Genomic DNA, 17203 nt, shown 5'->3' with positions numbered 1-17203 from the left:
TGTCAGACTGTTTTTAATGCAGGCTAGCTGATACCATAGAAATGCACTAGCCTTGCATTAACCTAGCGCCACGAAACTCTTCAAATATAAGAACTGCATGAATTACAAAAAAAATATCTCCAGGTACCAGCAGCACTTAGCCTGGCTAACACCAGACTAAAATCACAAGTGATATTTAGTCTGGGGACCACCAATTCATTTTCTCGTAGGAGAGGTGTGGTTTACGAGCGTCCATAGTCGTTTATTGGGCGATACGAAAAAAAAAAAAAAAAAGTCTCATGCGTCTGCACGTAGCCCCAGCCAATCATATCATCGTATGAGATGACGTATGACGTACCCGCTGTAAACTTTTGAGCTAAATTATTTAGAACAAGGTCTAAAGCTTGATCAAAAAATACCATCGTGTCTGCTGCTGTCATGTTGGATCCGTAAATAAACTTTTTTTTTAATTATCCGTAAATAAACTACAAGCTTCCATATATCGAATAGCGCGTCATCGTCTTGCCGTCCCTCCTCGCTCTGTGATTGGTTCCCAAATCCACCGGAGATTTGGCCATGGTCCCCAGGCTGTTGTGCAGTTCGAAATAATTCGAGCGCACACAGCAGCCTGGTGTTAGCCAGGTACCAGCAGCACTCTGGATAACTAGGAAATGAGGCCCTATGTCAAAAATCCTGAAATATCCCTTTAAACTCGTGCATGACGGCAATTCGACCTGAAGTAACACCTTTCTGAGTGACGGTGCAGGATTTTAGAGGCAGTGGTGGTGAACAGGTCTGAGCTCATTCTACACATTAGGACATGGCTGGATAGTTATAGTCCCTTTAATGACATTATAGTCCCTTTAATGTTGCTTCTGTGGGCATTTGCTGATATGTGGCTGAATGTGTGTTTAGTCTGACAAGCTGCAGTAACTGTGTTTGAGCAGATCTGACATCAATCAAGTACAATGTACTTAAGAAACTTTTTGAAGTAACTACTTTTTTTCATACAGTACACTTTTTACTTCTACTTAATAGTAACTTGTGCCTCTGTGAGTTCATCTCTAAGTGACCATTCTTCATTGTGATGTGTTAAATGGATGGTATTGTTAACGAACTCTTCATCATGATTTCTTATATGTTTTTATTTTATTTAATTTAAAAATATAAACATTTTCACATTATTTCATGGTTTGGTTTCTCATCATTTATGTCACGACTGAAACATAAACATAAATCCAGAGGCGAGTAGTACTTTACTCACATACACACATACTCAAGAAACTGTCCTTATCAGAGCAGTTATATCAATCTCTACTTTTTTATTTCTACTTGAGTAATGCTGTAAGGAAGTATCTTTACTCTTGAGTACAAAAAAAAGTCACGAGTGAATTTGGAAGTTACAAAAGCTTTGTGTCAACCTAAAATATCTGTAGTTTGTGTTTGTGTTTTTACTTTCTTGCATTTTCACATTACACGGTTTGTTTATGCTCAGTTACTCACAGTACTCAAGTAGCATTTTCTCCAAGCACTTTTGGACTTTTACTTGAGTATTCATTTGGGTGACTCCTTTTTACTTGATGATTTTAAAATAACATTACTCTGCTCACCTCTGAGTCTGACTGGAAAATGTAAAGTCTGTGAATGTGAAATGCTTTTGAGGAAATAGTCTTTAAAGTCTTGAGTCCCCAAATAAATGAGTGTCTTATGGTCACACCACCTTTGCTCTGCCCGATCCCGTCAGACCTTGGAAGCTAAGCAGGGAAGGGCCTGGTCGGTACTTGGATGGGAGACCGTTTAGTAACACCAGGAAGCCTAGCGAATGTAGTGAGTGAGTGGTTGGTGGTGGTCAGAGGGGCCGATGGCGCTGACTGGTCAGTCTACCCCAGGGCAGCTGTGGCTACAATAGTAGCTTACCACCACCGAGTATGGAGTGAACGGATAGTGCAATGTAAAGCGTCTTTGAGTGTCCAGAAAAGCGCTATATAAAACCAATGCATTGTTATTAATATTTGTGCTGTCAAAAGTTAATGGTGTGACAGAATTGTCTTTGACATGTTTAGTCATAGTTTAGTTGAGCAGCAGAGGGCGCTCTAGCAAGTGAACTGTGATTCCCCTGACTTGATTAGCACCACTTGGACAGGTGTGTGGCATTGTTGCCTCACAATTAAAGGTCAATGCAAGCAAGAGTATGGAGACATTGTTGGTTTTCAACCTGCTGCTGCTGTAAACTAAATGCTGCTCTCAGAAGCAAAACAACAAAGTAGAAAATAAAAAGACGTAATGAAGCTGAGTTAAGCCTCTGTCCTCCATCTACTTTTGGCTTTTTCAAGTTTAGCCCACATTGACTTTTAGAAAACTTGACAATATTTAAAAAAAAAAAACAACGAATAACACTGTGGAAGTATGATTGATCGAAGTTCGTTTTTATGTAAATGATCAAATCCATTATGATGACAGAAAACGCTACATTAAAGCTTTTGTTCACATTTCAAATTTCTGTAACAAAAAGTGACTATTTGATAAATCTGTGTGAGAAGACGAGGGCCCGGTTGATATATATCACATCAGTATTGGGGTATTTTTGTCTTTCAAAACGAGCTCACTCTGAAACTACTGAACATGAATGTCCTGAATAAATCAGCCCTATGCCCCTCATACAGCGCCCCCTGCTGTCACAGTTCAAACTGACACTTTTAGAATGACATTGTGCCAATGACATTTTTCAAAATGTCATTGGCACAGGTATAATTGAAACCTTTACTGTCATAATGAATGTTTAAAGGTGTATTCTGTAGTGTTTTTATGTGAATAAAAACCTTGATATTTGTGTGTATTTGATCTTGTAGTGACTGGTGGCTGTTTAAGTGGTCGCATGGCGCCTTTAGCTTCCATCACAGTGGTCATAGGACTCTCCAAGGTTTTCACTGCTCTCATCAGAACACCTACAGAACAGATCCAACCCTGAAGTACACTCAGTGAAAACATAAAACTGTGTAGATGAGCTCATGTCTAAGTGAAATCCCAGAGAGCAAACCCAGAGAGCAGACAGGACGGGCGCAGGTTAAACAGGAGCGGTTCCTTTATTTCACAGCAGAAGGTTCAGATCAGAGCTGCCCCGGTCCAGAAGGCCTGAGGGGCAGCTCTTCATATGCTCTGCTCTTCTCCCTTTAACATCTCCAGCGGTCTGTGCGCTCCACCTGAGCACCTCCACAGCTGTCTAGCGTCAGGAGGAGGAGGAGGTCTTCCCCACAGCCTGCTCCGAGCTGCAGGGCTCAGGCAGGTCTGCAGGGGCGGCGGGCTCCGGCCTCATCATGCAGGACTTCTCTCCTGGAAACACGAGGAGGAGGAGGAGAAGGTTTCACATGGGAACTGCGGAGGTGGTCAAAGATACTACTGGTCAGATGTTTCTCCAAGATCTAGTTAAAAGGAAGATCAGCCACAAGAGGAGTCTGGGAGGTTCCTGTGAAAGGCACAAGCTGGAACGGTCCCCAGGTGCTGTTCCAGAGTGTTGAAAAAAAGAGCTCAAACTATAATTAAAAGATAATCAATATAAGACCTGATTAACTGTTATAGATTGGGGAATAGTTTATATAGCAGGGGTGTATGTAAATAGTGTATATGCACTCAATGTCCATGTTTGTTTGTTTTTAAATAATTGTTGTTCAAGGATGACAGAGCAGCCCATGGCCAAATCTGGTGCATTTACACAAAGTAACTGTACTGAGTTTTTTTATGAATCCAATGATGATGAATCATGACCAGCATTGGTTTTCTGTGTCTATTCCATAGACTTGTGCCTTCCATCTAAGATTATGACATAATGATCATCTAATTTAATGTTAGCTTTTTTTTTTTTTTACTTCTGTGCACCCCTTTTGTGTTAAATGTTGAATGTGATGGTGTTGACCTGACAGGCTGTGGAAACAAAATTCACGCACAACAACAATAATAACAAATACGATAATGATAATAATAATAATTATAATAATAATAATAAATTTGAATGTGAAGGTGACCTGCTAGTGCAGCCTTTAATAACAAAGGTTACCTTGAAATGACTTGAAATAAACAATTCTTTGGATATAGTCATTATTGCAGATCTTGGAATTAAAATGCAGTAAAACTAACATTTTTGACAGGAAGTTAAACAGTTTTTTGTCCCAGCTCTGTTGGCTCTGACCTTTTGCCTGACGTCAGGAGGGGGCGCTGTTATCCGTCTGCGGATGGTCCATGAAGGCAGTACGGATCTTCTGAGCCACAAACCTGCAGGCTGAAATGCACATGGGGTCACTACATGGTGGTATTAAAGAGGGGGTATTCTGCTTTTTTCAATCACAAAGCACCAGTCTATATCACACTACAATGACGACGAAACCTGTTGGTCTGTAAATGCAGTAAATTAGAATAACTGCCCTGTATAAAATTGCTCTCTCAAAATGGCTCTAGTGAATGTCTTGAAATAGGCCTCTGTCTCTTTAAGAACCTCTGACCCTTTCAGACACGCCCCCTCCACACTGTCTGTGGCATCAGTGGGGAGGGGGTTCTGCTGAGGAGCAGTGGTTGGTTACTCGGCTGGTGACGAAAGCTCGGAGGCGTCTCCAGGAGGTGGGGGCGTTCCTAGGAGGACTCAGGCAAAGCTATCCCTAAAATGGCTGCCATCAGAGTTTTTACAGATTACTCAAAAATACGTGAAGGCAACACTTCAGGCATGTTTTTAATGAGGGAATGACAAAATAACATGATGTAAAGCTTGAAAGGGAATTCTCCAAATCAATGTCATTTCATTCCTTCCCTCGTCGTTTTTAGTCGGATTAGACCAACCTCTGCTTCACGGCTCCATTTCTAAGTTTTTCTTCCAAGCTTGAAGATGAGTTCTGGAGTTACACCAGTGGAGGAACACGGACCTAAATCAAATCGTGTCTTGTGACACTGACAACTTGTGGAGTTCATTGTCACAGTCCATTATACGTTCCGGTTTGACTGCATTCATACTGCAACATCACGGGACAATAAACGAGCTCTCCCAGGACTGAAGCAGCTAAAGCGTTTCATTTTTATTGACCAAATATCAAAAGGGGAATTCTACAAAATGTACAGTATCAGTAAATGTAAAGTAGGGTTAAGATTAGCTTGAAAGAGAAGTAACTCAGTGCTACTAAAAAGTTCAAATGTTTTCCTCCTCTCCTAATCCCTGATATCTTCATCACCAGACACATTCTAGTCATTTCAGAACTGAAATGGCCTCCACTATAAATCACTACACTGTTATTTAACACCATGTACACTGTCTCACTCCCCTCTGTGCCACAATCACAGGGGGATTCCGTCTGTTAGGGCTAACTCGATTTAACCCAGTTTAATCATTTTTAGTCATTTAATTTACTTTTTAGCTTTTGGACTTGGGTAAAGCCGAACTGGAGATAATGTGCCCGGTTCAGGTGGGGGTTAAGAGGTCAAAAGTAACCAGAAAAGCCTGAATAAAGCATAATCAACATCCAACAAAGACATATTGAGCGCTCCTGGCGAGGCGTACGCTCCCCTTGCCCTACTCACTCCGGTTGGACTTTTGACCTGTTGTTGTCCAGATGAACCACACTCACCGTTTATAATAAGTCACACCATGTCTGCGAGTGGAGAAGGGGCTCTAGTGTCGACGAGGACTGCAGATCGTAGAGCTGAAGCGTCGAAACGTGCGTAAAAAGTGCTTCCTCAGCCGCAACTAAAAGGAAGCAAAGGGCACTTCCGCATAAACCACTTTGACCCCACCCACCACGACAGACCACACCCCTTTTGGCACGAATTATATTTTTAGGATTTACTTTTTTTTCTTGCATTTATTTATTTATATTTACACGTTCATGTATTTGTTTTTGATAATCGCTTATCGATAATCTAAAGCTTCATTTTGCCTCTGAAGGGGTGCAGTTCCCATCATCGTCCTGCAGATGGAGCTGTGCACCAAGGCAAACCCCCAGGAAAAGGTTTAGCGCTACATGGAAACAGAGCGCATCGATATCAGAAACAGCTCAGGTTAGAGAAAATGCCATTATTCTCGTCGCATCTTGTATTTGGTGTATTTCCTCTGCTCTGAGCCGCAGTAAAGGGAAGGTCAGGCCGCGGAGATCAGAGCGGCCGCGTTTACAGCCCGTTAGCACCGGCTAGCATTAAGGCTAGCAGCGTTAGCCCTCGCCTGCTAGCATTCAGCTGTTGGAACCTCAGTGAAATGAAATAACGATAGCATTTGTATTAATAATATGTATATATATATGTATATAAATTATTGACCAAAAGTCTGTTTTATATGAATATTTAATGTACAGTAATTTAATTTAAGTCTCGAACAAATATGAGAAGTGTGTCAATCAATAGTGACGTTTTACGTGTGTCCAATTTCTTCCACACCCTTATGTTATTAGATTCTGACATGTTTACAGAGAAGACACTAGTAATATTATTGAAGTTCTTCTCTGTAAATTCAGCAAATAAAAAACAGTAAAAACAGGTTTAAATTATTAATTATTAAGGGACAACAATAAAGATTTTTTTTTCAGTCTAGAAACCGAATGTATTGTGTACTAAAGTCCCTGAGTGAAGGGGCCCCTACGCTGTGAACTTCTTCCCCCACGCTGAGATTTCCCCTACGTTGGTACATTAGCACAATGTAGGGATTATTTGATGGTACAAGAGACATTTATTTATGAACCACCTGTAATTCAGTTTCTCATTTGCTTTGACAAATGATTGATTCTCTGACGGAGAACTGCAGAATGAATTACAATCCAACCACAGTCAGAACGGTCACAAATGCCAACACACAAAGGGGGCGGTAATTTAAAGGTGCATTATGGAACAGGATGGACTATAGTGTGTATTTGACCTTTAATGACCCAGCGGCTGTCTGCGTGGGTGGCTATGATGCTCCAGAATTTTCAGGGTTTTTTGGTTTAAGGTTAAATTACTTTTATTGTCCTCTGCATTTGACTCATCCCTTTTCCTGATGTGGAGCCACGCTGATGGTCAGAATTACCTGTTGTGCATGTTTTGGGGTAATAGAGGAAACCCATCCAGACACGGAGAGAGAAACATGCAAACACAGAATGGGCTACACTGTGCGGGAATTTAACCCCCGACCATTTTGCGGTGAGGCAATGGTCGGGGGGTCACCGGGGGGCCACCGTGGGTCACTCATTCAAAGACGCTGTGATTATCTGGTCTCCTTGGATCTTATGAGCCATGTGTTTGTGTTTACATTTCCAGGAGTCTTCAGTCCCTCTGACAGCAGCTGAGGCGCGTCATGGCGGGCTTCCTGGATAACTTCCGCTGGCCCGAGTGCGAGTGCATGGACTGGGGAGAGAGGAGGAACACTGTGGCCTCTGTCGGTGCAGGGGTCCTGGTAAGATCGGCTTCTGGCTTGACTCATTGATGCTGTCCTCCTGTTTAACACCAGCCCATGATCGAGCAACCAGACCAGGAGGAGACCGCTGGAGCTCAGCGGAGCTAGTGTTTGCAGATTGTTTATAGAGCGCTGTGACTTTTCTCTCTTGAGTTGTCGATGTAAATTTGAATCCCTTGGTTCTGGGCCCTTCGCTCTAAACAAAGCATGTGCACAATACATTTGATAAAGTTATTTTAAAAAGTTGAAACTTTATTTCAAAAGTCAAACTTTCTCCTTATGTTACATATGAAAACACATTTTTAGCATTTGAATAACTGTAGTGTACGCTCCAAAAACGAATGTATTAAACAAACTGGGTCATGTATGGTCTGGTTGGTGTAGCCAGGTGTCTGTGAGAGGAGCTGCACTACGGCTGGACAATTTTGACCAAAAAAAATTGTAGTTATTTCTTCTGCCAAAATTGCGATTGCGATTTTTATATTTGATACATTGAAATACATAAACTGCTGAAATAATGAGTGAAGGAAGTCATGTTACCTTTAGACTTCAGTCAACAACATATTCTCGCTCAAATTGCCCCACATTAGAACAATACACAATATTCTGCTTTCAAAAATAATTGGTTTTATGTGGACAGCGCCCTCTTGTGGAGGAGTTTCCCCGACATCCAAAGTTACTCTGCAGGGCAGCCATGTGACTGAAAAAGTCAGATATGGAATCACACTTTAGAATCTGATTTATGGAGCCTCAGACAAACTTGTATTTGTTGGAGCTGGACCTGAGCTCAGAGGCTCCATGATTCTGATCAGTGACGTCTATCACTCAAAACAGACAAACCTCAGCTCTTGAGGTTATTACAGTCATCAAAACCTTGATTGTGATTTGATATCAATAAACATCGCAGCCCTAACTTCAACAGGTTCTTTGTCAACATTTGTTTTCATAGTGGTCATTTTAGTAAAGCCCCAAAGCTCAGTAATGTAACATAAAATAAAAGCTTTCAAACTTTTTTTAGTCGAAAGGTCAGTAGAAATATCCACTCCCAACAAGGCCAGATGTAATGCATCATCAACACCATCTGTCCCCTCCCGTCCTTTTCCGACTAAAGTCCCATCTCTCGTGTCCCCTCAGTTTTTCAGTGGCTGGTGGATCATGATCGATGCAGCCGTCACATACCCATCTCAGGCTGAGATGAACCACGCCTTCCACACCTGCGGCGTCTTCTCCACCATCGCCTTCTTCATGTGAGACGCTCAATAGTTCAATACGATTCATCCAAACATGTCTGTGGAGGCATCAGAAGAGCTCCCAGTGGGCTGCTCAGTGTCAGGCCAAATCATTATGCAGTATTACAATTCAAAACACATAGGAACTTAAAACTGTGCAAAAGGTCACTTTAAAGTTTTTTGCTTAAATGTAATTGAATCTCATACTGTTATTTAATGAAATAAGTAAAAGGCTTTTCAAAATGAACAAACAAACAAAAATCTGGAATTTAATAGAGTGAAAAATGTTAACAATGTAACAAAGTCTCCACATAAATACAATAAATGAACAGAAAAAAAGTGAACTTCAGACAAGTCAACACTGGAGGGAGACATAACAGAAAGTAAATACTCAAAAGAACTGAATGTGATCTGGACATTGGTCTCTGCAGAGGTTACTCCTGAATCATCACAGCTTTGGTCGTGCTGACACTGACTGGTCACACTGTGACTCGGACTGTGCTTTGATTTTTGGATATGTAACATTAGAACTTTACTGATGTGTAACGTTAGAACTTCACTCACGTGTAAACATGAACCATGTGCTTCATTGTGAAATGCGCCGTGCGTGGTTCCCTGTCATACATCCTCTCAGGCCGCTATATTTCTTCGACTTTTGCGCAGAGCATTTCACACAAACAATTCAAACGTCACTCTGTCTGTAAAATGTTGATATATCGGTTTGTAGAATGAAATATTATCCAAAGGTAAAAGATACACCTGCCACAGGCCTCTGGTGTTGTGTAAATTGAGAGCATTAATTGTTGCAAAAGTGCACGCATTTAGACGACCAAAAATGTAGTAACGTTTGAACTTTACTGATTGTGTAACACTATGATGCAGGATCAACGCGGTGTCCAACGGGCAGGTGAGAGGAGACACGTACGGAGAGGGCTGTCTGGGACGCACAGGTAGGTCTCCCCCATCTGGAGATTTAGTTTAGCTTTCTTATTAGGGATGGGCGGATCGATGCCACAGTATTGATAGGAAGAGCTCATTTGCAAGTGCCATTGAAAAGTCAACGAGTGCTTCAAAATTAGCAGTGTATTTTATTAGCAGATTTGTTTCTGTGCCATAAACATAATAAGTCACTTGTTCTTCACACAACTTTACTTTCATGGCAAAATAATACATGATGATACATTTTTTTTTTTAAATAGAAAAGTGGGGCGTGCATAAGTATTCATACAGCATTTTCTGAGTGCATTAAATTGCCGTTATAACATTCCTAATGTCTGCAGAATGTTCACTCCTTGGCCTAACCATTAAATAGAGGCTCAGAGCTATGATCGGAGTGTATTGGTCACTAAACAACATCATGAAGGTCAAGGAGCACACCAGAGAGGTCAGGGATAAAGCTGTGGAGAAGTTTAAAGCAGCGTTAAGTTATACAAAGATTTCCCAAGATTTAAACATCTCCCGGAGCACTGTTCAATCCATCATTCGGAAATGGAAAGATAACTCTGGAGGAGCTGTGAAGTACTGCCGCTGAGCTGGGGGAATCTGTACATGGGACAACTATAAGTCGTACTTATTGAAAGGAGGCCATAAGAAATCCCGTTTGAAGTTTGCTATAAGTCATATGGAGGACACAGCTCCATGTGGAAGAAGGTGCTTTGGTCAGATGAGACAAAAATTGAACTTTTTGGCCCAAATGCAAAACGTTATGTATGGAGCAAACCTAACACTGCTCATGGTCCTGAGTGCACCATCCCCAGTGTCAAATATGGGGGGGGGAGCATCATGCTGTGGGGCTGCTTTTCCTCAGTGGGGACTTGGGGAGATTGTTGGGAAGATGGATGGAGCCAAATACAGGGACATTTTGGAGGAAACTGCAGATAGGGTACTGTAGATATCAATACCAAATGGCTACTTTTTAAAGTTTCGATACTGGGTAAAAAGCATCAGTTGGCGCAGCAGCATTTCCAAACACAAAACACTCCACAGCAGCAGATCCATTCATATTATTCTAGTTTAGGTTCCCTTTGGTTCTTAATTGTCATTATACCATGGTCTGGGTGAATACTCAATTCTGATTGGCTGGTGGGTGCTAACAAGTGTGCATTATTTTGGTATAACCGCACACGTAGTCCGGTAGTTAAATCACTGGGATATCACTCCGCTGTGGGCATCGCCATAGCAACGCATGACACAGCTGGATCAGATAAACACGTAACTAGTGACTGACAGGAACATGAGATGGATTTTGTGTTAACTTCAACGTTTTTGGCCAAAACAAAATGTTTGATAAATGAGAAGAAGAGGAGAGTGAGCAGCTAGGTTAGCTACTGTTAATAAAATATGAGCTTTCCATTTCTATTGAAAACGGTTAAGGCACTATTTATTATTTTCAGGCGTACATAAAATGATCCCAGCATTTAAACATATTTGTCTGGATTAGTGAAGTCAAACATAAAAGTTTCAGTTCGTGGGGCCCAGGTGTGAGCGACTCCACCGCAGCTGTTTCCATAAACAGTTGAGCTCGTTGAGCTAGTTAGCTTTAGCTTCAGGTTAAACAGCGTAAAAGTGAAATAACTCCTGCCCACGAGTGCCGCATATCGGTGTTTACTTAGTACTGTTGTGTTGTGATTCTGTGCTGATGTTGTGTCGTTGAGCCTGATGGAGATCCTCACAGCAGTGGAGAATGACTCGCTCTGAGACGAGCCTTCAGTGACCGGCTAACAACCCACATAAAATAGTCCCGGTAGTCTGGCATATTTAGTGAGTTTAGTAAATGAAAAAAACATTTATTATAAAAGTTATGTTTGTGGGACCCTGGTATAAACGGATTAAACAACGAGGAGCCGTGCATTAGACGGTTATAACGCACTCCGCGTCGTGCATTATAACCGTCTAATGCGCGGCTCCTCGTTGTTTAAAGGAATAGGCCACCGTTTTTATATACTAAGATATGTTCTTACCTCACTTTAGTCGAGTTAATATATCCCCGTCTGGTCATTGTCCGCGTGCTCTGTCACGCAAACGGAGCACATACGCAGCCTCTCCCATATGTGACATAGCTCCGAAAAAGCTCACGATAGAAGCTACCAAGCTCTTCCACGTGTTCCCTATTTAAATAAAGTTACGTGAAGTGTTTTCATGCGAAGTATATTTACACAGAAATGTAACGTGTCGATTTTATAAGCAAATAAAAAGGGGGACTATATTGTGAGGCGTAATGATACGAGGAGCACAGCGTCCGCGTAGTAACTCCTAAAGACTTCCCCCGCTCACTTCCGTCAATAACCTTTAGGAGTTACTGCGCGGACGTTTTACTCCTCGTATCATTACGCCTCACAATATAGTCCCCCTTTTTATTTGCTTATAAAATCGACACGTTACATTTCTGTGTAAATATACTTCGCATGAAAACACTTCACGTAACTTTATTTAAATAGGGAACACGTGGAAGAGCTTGGTAGCTTCTATCGTGAGCTTTTTCGGAGCTATGTCACATGTGGGAGAGGCTGCGTATGTGCTCCGTTTGCGTGACAGAGCGCGCGGACAATGACCAGACGGGGATATATTAACTCGACTAAAGTGAGGTAAGAACATATCTTAGTATATAAAAACGGTGGCCTATTCCTTTAATCCTTTCTTAAAAAGCATTCAATTAGATTCTACTTGGGATTAAACTAACATTTATTGAAAAACTATAACATTGCTCAGAAATGTTTACTGTGAAACTAAAAGTTCATGAAAAATGCCAGAATAATGGTCTCATTCTAAAACCTATTTTCGGTTTCGGTTGAAGTGTACCACTTTATTAGCTCAAAAGTTTCCCACTTTGTCCAATTCTCTCTCCTCTGTTTGATAAAATTTTGCAAATCTTAAAAAATTAAAGTGATTTTGTTCTGCCTTGGTAAAAGCAATAGATTTAAGTTGCCTGTAAAAACAGTAGTGTGTCTGCGGCCTGTGTGCAGGGGCGCGGCTGTGGCTGTTCCTGGGCTTCATGATGATGTTCGGCTCCCTCATCGCCTCCATCTGGATCCTGTTTGGGGCCTACGTCGTTCCAAGTAGGTCCTTAGTCTCTGCTCGCTCCTCACAGATGTTCCTGTAGGGTTTTCCTGTAGAGCTAAAAAACATTCACTCAGCCCTTAGCAGCTGTTAGCTAGTTAGTGAGATCCTCACATGGCGTCTTCACCTTCCCTCACAGGCGCCTCCAGGACGCTCCAGGGTCAAGTGTTTTTAGGGTTTCTGGTAGGGTTTCTCTGCTACGGAGCCTCCATGGTTACGTATCCGAAACCCTTAAAAACCTGAAATAAAAGAAATCCTTGAGCGTCACTGAGGCCGCCATATTAGAACGCAACGGTGCTAAGCTAACCGCCCTCACAGCCTCTGGGTCACTGAAAGGTCAAATAAGCACTAGCATCAGCTTTCATGTTCTGCATAAAAAGTTGTCTAAGTTATGCACTTTAGGTGAGACGCTGCAGGTGAATAGGGGAAACCTTTTAAATGTAGAGATTTTCATTTGAAGCGTGTGCTGTAGAGACTGACATAAATGTGAGGAAAAAATGAAAATAAGGCCTTTTAAAGTTTTATGTCTAAAAATGCAACGAAATCTAAATAATAGATCGAGCCAGGTTTCAATTTAACTTTGAATTTACCAGAGCGGAGTTTCGATCTGTTAACATTTACTTTTCTTCTTGTTCTTTGAAGTTCAAAACTCATTAAATCAAGTTACGAGTTAGATATTAAAAAAAATCCATCTGAAAAAATAACTTCAAAATATTGTTCAGTCCAACACTGGAAGGTTTAAAGGGACTATGCGGAATTTAAAAATGTTAAAATAATGTATTTTCCTCCCCCTACATGTTCCAGCCATGTCCTAATGTGTAGCATGAGCTCAGACCTGTTCACCACAACTGCCTCTAAAATCCTGCACTGTCACTCAGAAAGATGTTCTTTCAGGTCCGAAGTGTCGTCATGCACGGGCTTAATATAGAAGCTGCAGTTACACGTATGACCTGAGATGGCAGTGGTGAGCATAAAATCACAAACTTGCATCTAGCTCCTTTAAAGCAGTACTAAGTAACGTGTTTACCTTAATAAATCCTTTCCGTAGTCCATGTGGGGGTAATACAAGTGTTTATGGGATGATTGGAGGGTCTTTCATCTCCCCCTGGTGTCTCTGGCCAGAAAACCATGTTTGCAACTTGACTGCCACCAGTGTGGAGAAAGCAATACACACTAATGGAATCACGAAGAAGAGGCTAACATGCTAACGGGCAAAGCTAACTGCGGGCTAGTGTCACTTTAAACAGTATTTACAGCCAGGTTTGAGTGAAAAAAAAAATATTTCCATTGTATAATTGGATGCACAGTGACCCTCTCTCCCTTCGCTTTTCCTGTCAGTGTTGTATTTACTCTCCAAGACAATTAATAAGTTAAAAAATCGTAACTTGCTACTACACCTGCAGTTGCGCTTATGGCCTCTAGGGGGGAGAGTTACTTATTACTGCTTTAAAGTCTGTAGGAGCTACTGACGTGGAGCGATTGTTGCATTAATGTGGGAAAAATGCATTTTAAGAAAATGGCTCTTGAAATGACAATTTCCCAAATAAATCTATGAGAAAAATTGAATTGGTTCAATAATGAAACATATTCCCGTGAAGATTCGGGCTTTTTATGGTTTCCAGGTGAAAGTTTATCTGTAAAGAGACCAATTTGGCCTAAAACCTGAAAAATGAAAATTATGTTTTGCCTTCAGCATCTCTCATTATGTGAGCTGCTTCCTATACCTACAGGAGCCATGCGGACACAGACCCCTGCTACAGGCTGCAGTTACATATTAGTCATGATTCTCCAGCCGCGATGTCCCATGTGCAAAACAAAACAAAATGCTGAAATAAGAGCAACTAAACTCTTCCTGTAGCATTAAAACCTTCCAGATATTCCAGCGGAACAGCTCCTGAAACTCTTGGCAAACGACAAGACGGCTCTGAAGTTAAAGCAGGCGCTGTTTTCTGATTGTTTGTTTTTTTTCAGCTTTGAAAGGAAAAAAAAAAGCAGCACTCCACTCTTTTCCATCCGGAAAATAAGAGCCCCCAGGTTTGAGGGTTAGAAAAGGTTCTGGGCTTCAAGAACACAGGGACCACCTCCTGACATCAGCACGTGGATCAGTGCTCCGAGCTCCGTCACCCTTATAAAGAAATAAAAAGAAAAGAAACTCTCCCACAGGGGTGTCTGGTGTTCACAGCACATCAGGAGTCTAAATGCAGTCAATGTGTTTCCCCAGAGAAAGAAGTGGCTCCGGGACTGGCCGTGTTTTTCCAGAACGCCTTCATCTTCTTCAGGTGACCCCACATGGTTTAGCCCCCGCCTGAACACAGCACATTTTCTACAGCTCGGCTTTACCCAAATCTAAAAGCATTTTGAAAAGGCGCCAAAATCGAGGATGTAAAAGCAACCAAAAAGTGACAAAAGCATGAGTAAAAAGTGATGAAAAAACAATAGAAAAGCCACAAAGAAGAACCAAAGAAGCGTCAAAAACATGCCGAAAACGCAGTGTACATCGCTGTTTTATTTTAGTTTTTCTCAACATCTGCACCTCTGATACAGCTGTTGGTGTGTGTTACTCCTCGTTTCTCACTGAAAATAACATCATGAAAAGTGACAAAACACGACCAAAAAAACTACAAGAACACGACAAAAAATGTGACGAAAAAGCGGCAACAACGCGACAAAAAAATCACGATGAGTTTTGTCGGGCTTAGCTTTCAAATGAGGTGTCACACTGGCCTATTGGCTGCTGACTCTCCGGTCATGAAGCTTTTAGATTTAGGTAAAGATGAACTGGAGAAAATGTGCTTGGTTAAGGTGAAAGTTACATTAGGTCTCAGCCTTTATGTTATGTTGCATGTTTTTAATTCGATCTGGTTTGGAGAAACGTTTATGTAGCATTAGCATCGTATGAGCTAGCTGTTGTAGCATTAGCCGTTTTGTTACAGACCATGGATCATGTGATTAAAGTCCTACTTTAATCACATGATCCATCTGTCTGTCTGTCTGTCTGTCTGTCTGTCTGTCTGTCTGTCTGTCTGTCTGTCTGTCTGTCTAATCTATATACAGATGGCATCTCTGGAATCGGCCATATATGGTCATGTCTAAACTTTCTCTAATTATTCAAAAACTACTTTAACAAATGCTAAATTATGAACATAGTTTTCTACTAAATAAAGATACAAAGACATGGAGAGGAGCAAAGTGGTTCAACAGCCCATAAATACATGAATAACAGAGAATGCTAACAGGATGCTTCATATAACGCTAGCTATTGCTTTTTTCTCTTCTACTGAACAATCAGCTGTGAATAAACATCTATATCACATGTGTCTCAAGGTCAAGGCCTGCGGGCCACATGCGGCCCGCGAGATGATTTAATGTGGCCCTTTGAGGAGCATAAATTCCTGAGTATGTAAAAAAAAGAAAAAGTAAGTCTCTAACCCATGCCTGTGCGGAGATATGGATATTTAAAGAAATAACCAGTTTGCTCACTCCAGCCACTAGGGGGCAGCTTATATTTAAAAAAAGGAAAGAATTCCACACGTGTCCAACAGAGAACGCTGACATAATAAGAGATCAGGATATAAACAGCATATTATAGCCACGTGGTAAATGGTCAGTCTGCTCCAGGGCGGCTGTGGCTACAATAGTAACTAACTGCCATCGAGTGTGGAGTGAATGAACAATGACTTTATGTAGCGCTCTGAGAAACACGTGCCACAGTGCTTCACAATATGTGGCCCGCGACCCGCCATGGGGGCTGAATTTTGGCCTTCGACACCGCTGATCTATATGGACCTGATTTAGTTTTGACTTTATTTGTATGTGATAAATAATTCCATATTTTGCCAGAAAACGGCTAAAAAGAGTGAAAAATTGTGTTTCCCAAAAGATTGTGTTTTCCCCCACGGCGAGGCCACGCCCCCTTCTATGACGCGATGTGGAGCAATAGCGTTACTATGGTAACTGCAGATTTCTAGTCTTCGTTTGTTGCTGATTTCTCTGTAATTCCTGAGGCCAATTCATATGAAACAAAAACTGTCCCAAAGTGAACCCAGTCACTGTCAAGTAATGATGAGGGAAAACATTTGGACATTCCTTTCAAAAACTATTCTTCTTTTGCTTGTCGTTGCAGTACTCTGATCTACAAGTTCGGCCGCACTGAGGACCTGTGGGGCTGACCTCTGACCTCCTGCGCTGGCTTATCCTCCTTTTAAAGACAGTATTGTGGATCTGAGCTCACACACGGGCAGAACAACCTTTGACCTTCTCATCCCACCAGACAGAACAAACCTCAATGATATTTAAGATTTTAGCTCCGTCACACTTTTATTGATGTTTCTTTTTAAACGCTCACTTCACTGAGTCGGCTCTGTCCTCTGTCTGAATGTGAGTGATAAAAGGGAAAATAACTGTGGTATGTATGGATGGCAGAACCTGGAGCTGAGCACATGTACTGTACATAGACCAAACTGTTCATATGTGATGACCTGTGGAGATCCAGGAGCGTTAGCATCCGAGCTCACACTGAACGCTAACACACAGGGTTAGCAGC

The 17203-nt window shown here is 41.6% G+C and overlaps 1 protein-coding gene and 1 long non-coding RNA gene across 2 annotated transcripts; one reads left to right on the top strand and one right to left on the bottom strand.

Annotated features, from left to right (window-relative positions):
* Positions 1-3043: 3043 nt before the first annotated feature.
* Positions 3044-5712, bottom strand: LOC306967868. The gene is made up of 3 exons (XR_013793220.1): positions 5583-5712; positions 4163-4252; positions 3044-3309 (listed from the first exon to the last, which is right to left on the bottom strand). It is a non-coding gene; the product is annotated as an uncharacterized lncRNA (long non-coding RNA).
* Positions 5713-5901: 189 nt separating this feature from the next.
* LOC306967807 (transmembrane protein 50B-like) lies at positions 5902-16960 on the top strand. The gene is made up of 7 exons (XM_079562997.1): positions 5902-6012; positions 7240-7375; positions 8510-8622; positions 9487-9554; positions 12567-12659; positions 14882-14939; positions 16784-16960. Exons 2-7 carry the CDS (start codon positions 7277-7279, stop codon positions 16827-16829), a joined length of 477 nt encoding a protein of 158 aa, XP_079419123.1. The 5' UTR covers positions 5902-6012; positions 7240-7276; the 3' UTR covers positions 16830-16960.
* The last annotated feature ends 243 nt before the right edge of the window (positions 16961-17203 follow it).

Source organism: Gobius niger (assembly GCF_951799975.1).
Source record: "Gobius niger genome assembly, chromosome: 9".
NCBI classification, from domain to species: Eukaryota; Metazoa; Chordata; class Actinopteri; order Gobiiformes; family Gobiidae; genus Gobius; species Gobius niger.
This window is presented reverse-complemented; position numbering and strand designations above follow the sequence as displayed.

What these genes read in the sequence shown, in the direction of transcription:
- LOC306967807 (XM_079562997.1), top strand. Translation starts at nt 7,277, where the DNA reads ATGGCGGGCTTCCTGGATAACTTCCGCTGGCCCGAGTGCGAGTGCATG. An exon ending in TCCACCATCGCCTTCTTCAT is followed by an intron (nt 8,623 to 9,486) that starts GTGAGACGCTCA and finishes ACTATGATGCAG; the next exon opens with GATCAACGCGGTGTCCAACG. An exon ending in TGGGGCCTACGTCGTTCCAA is followed by an intron (nt 12,660 to 14,881) that starts GTAGGTCCTTAG and finishes GTGTTTCCCCAG; the next exon opens with AGAAAGAAGTGGCTCCGGGA.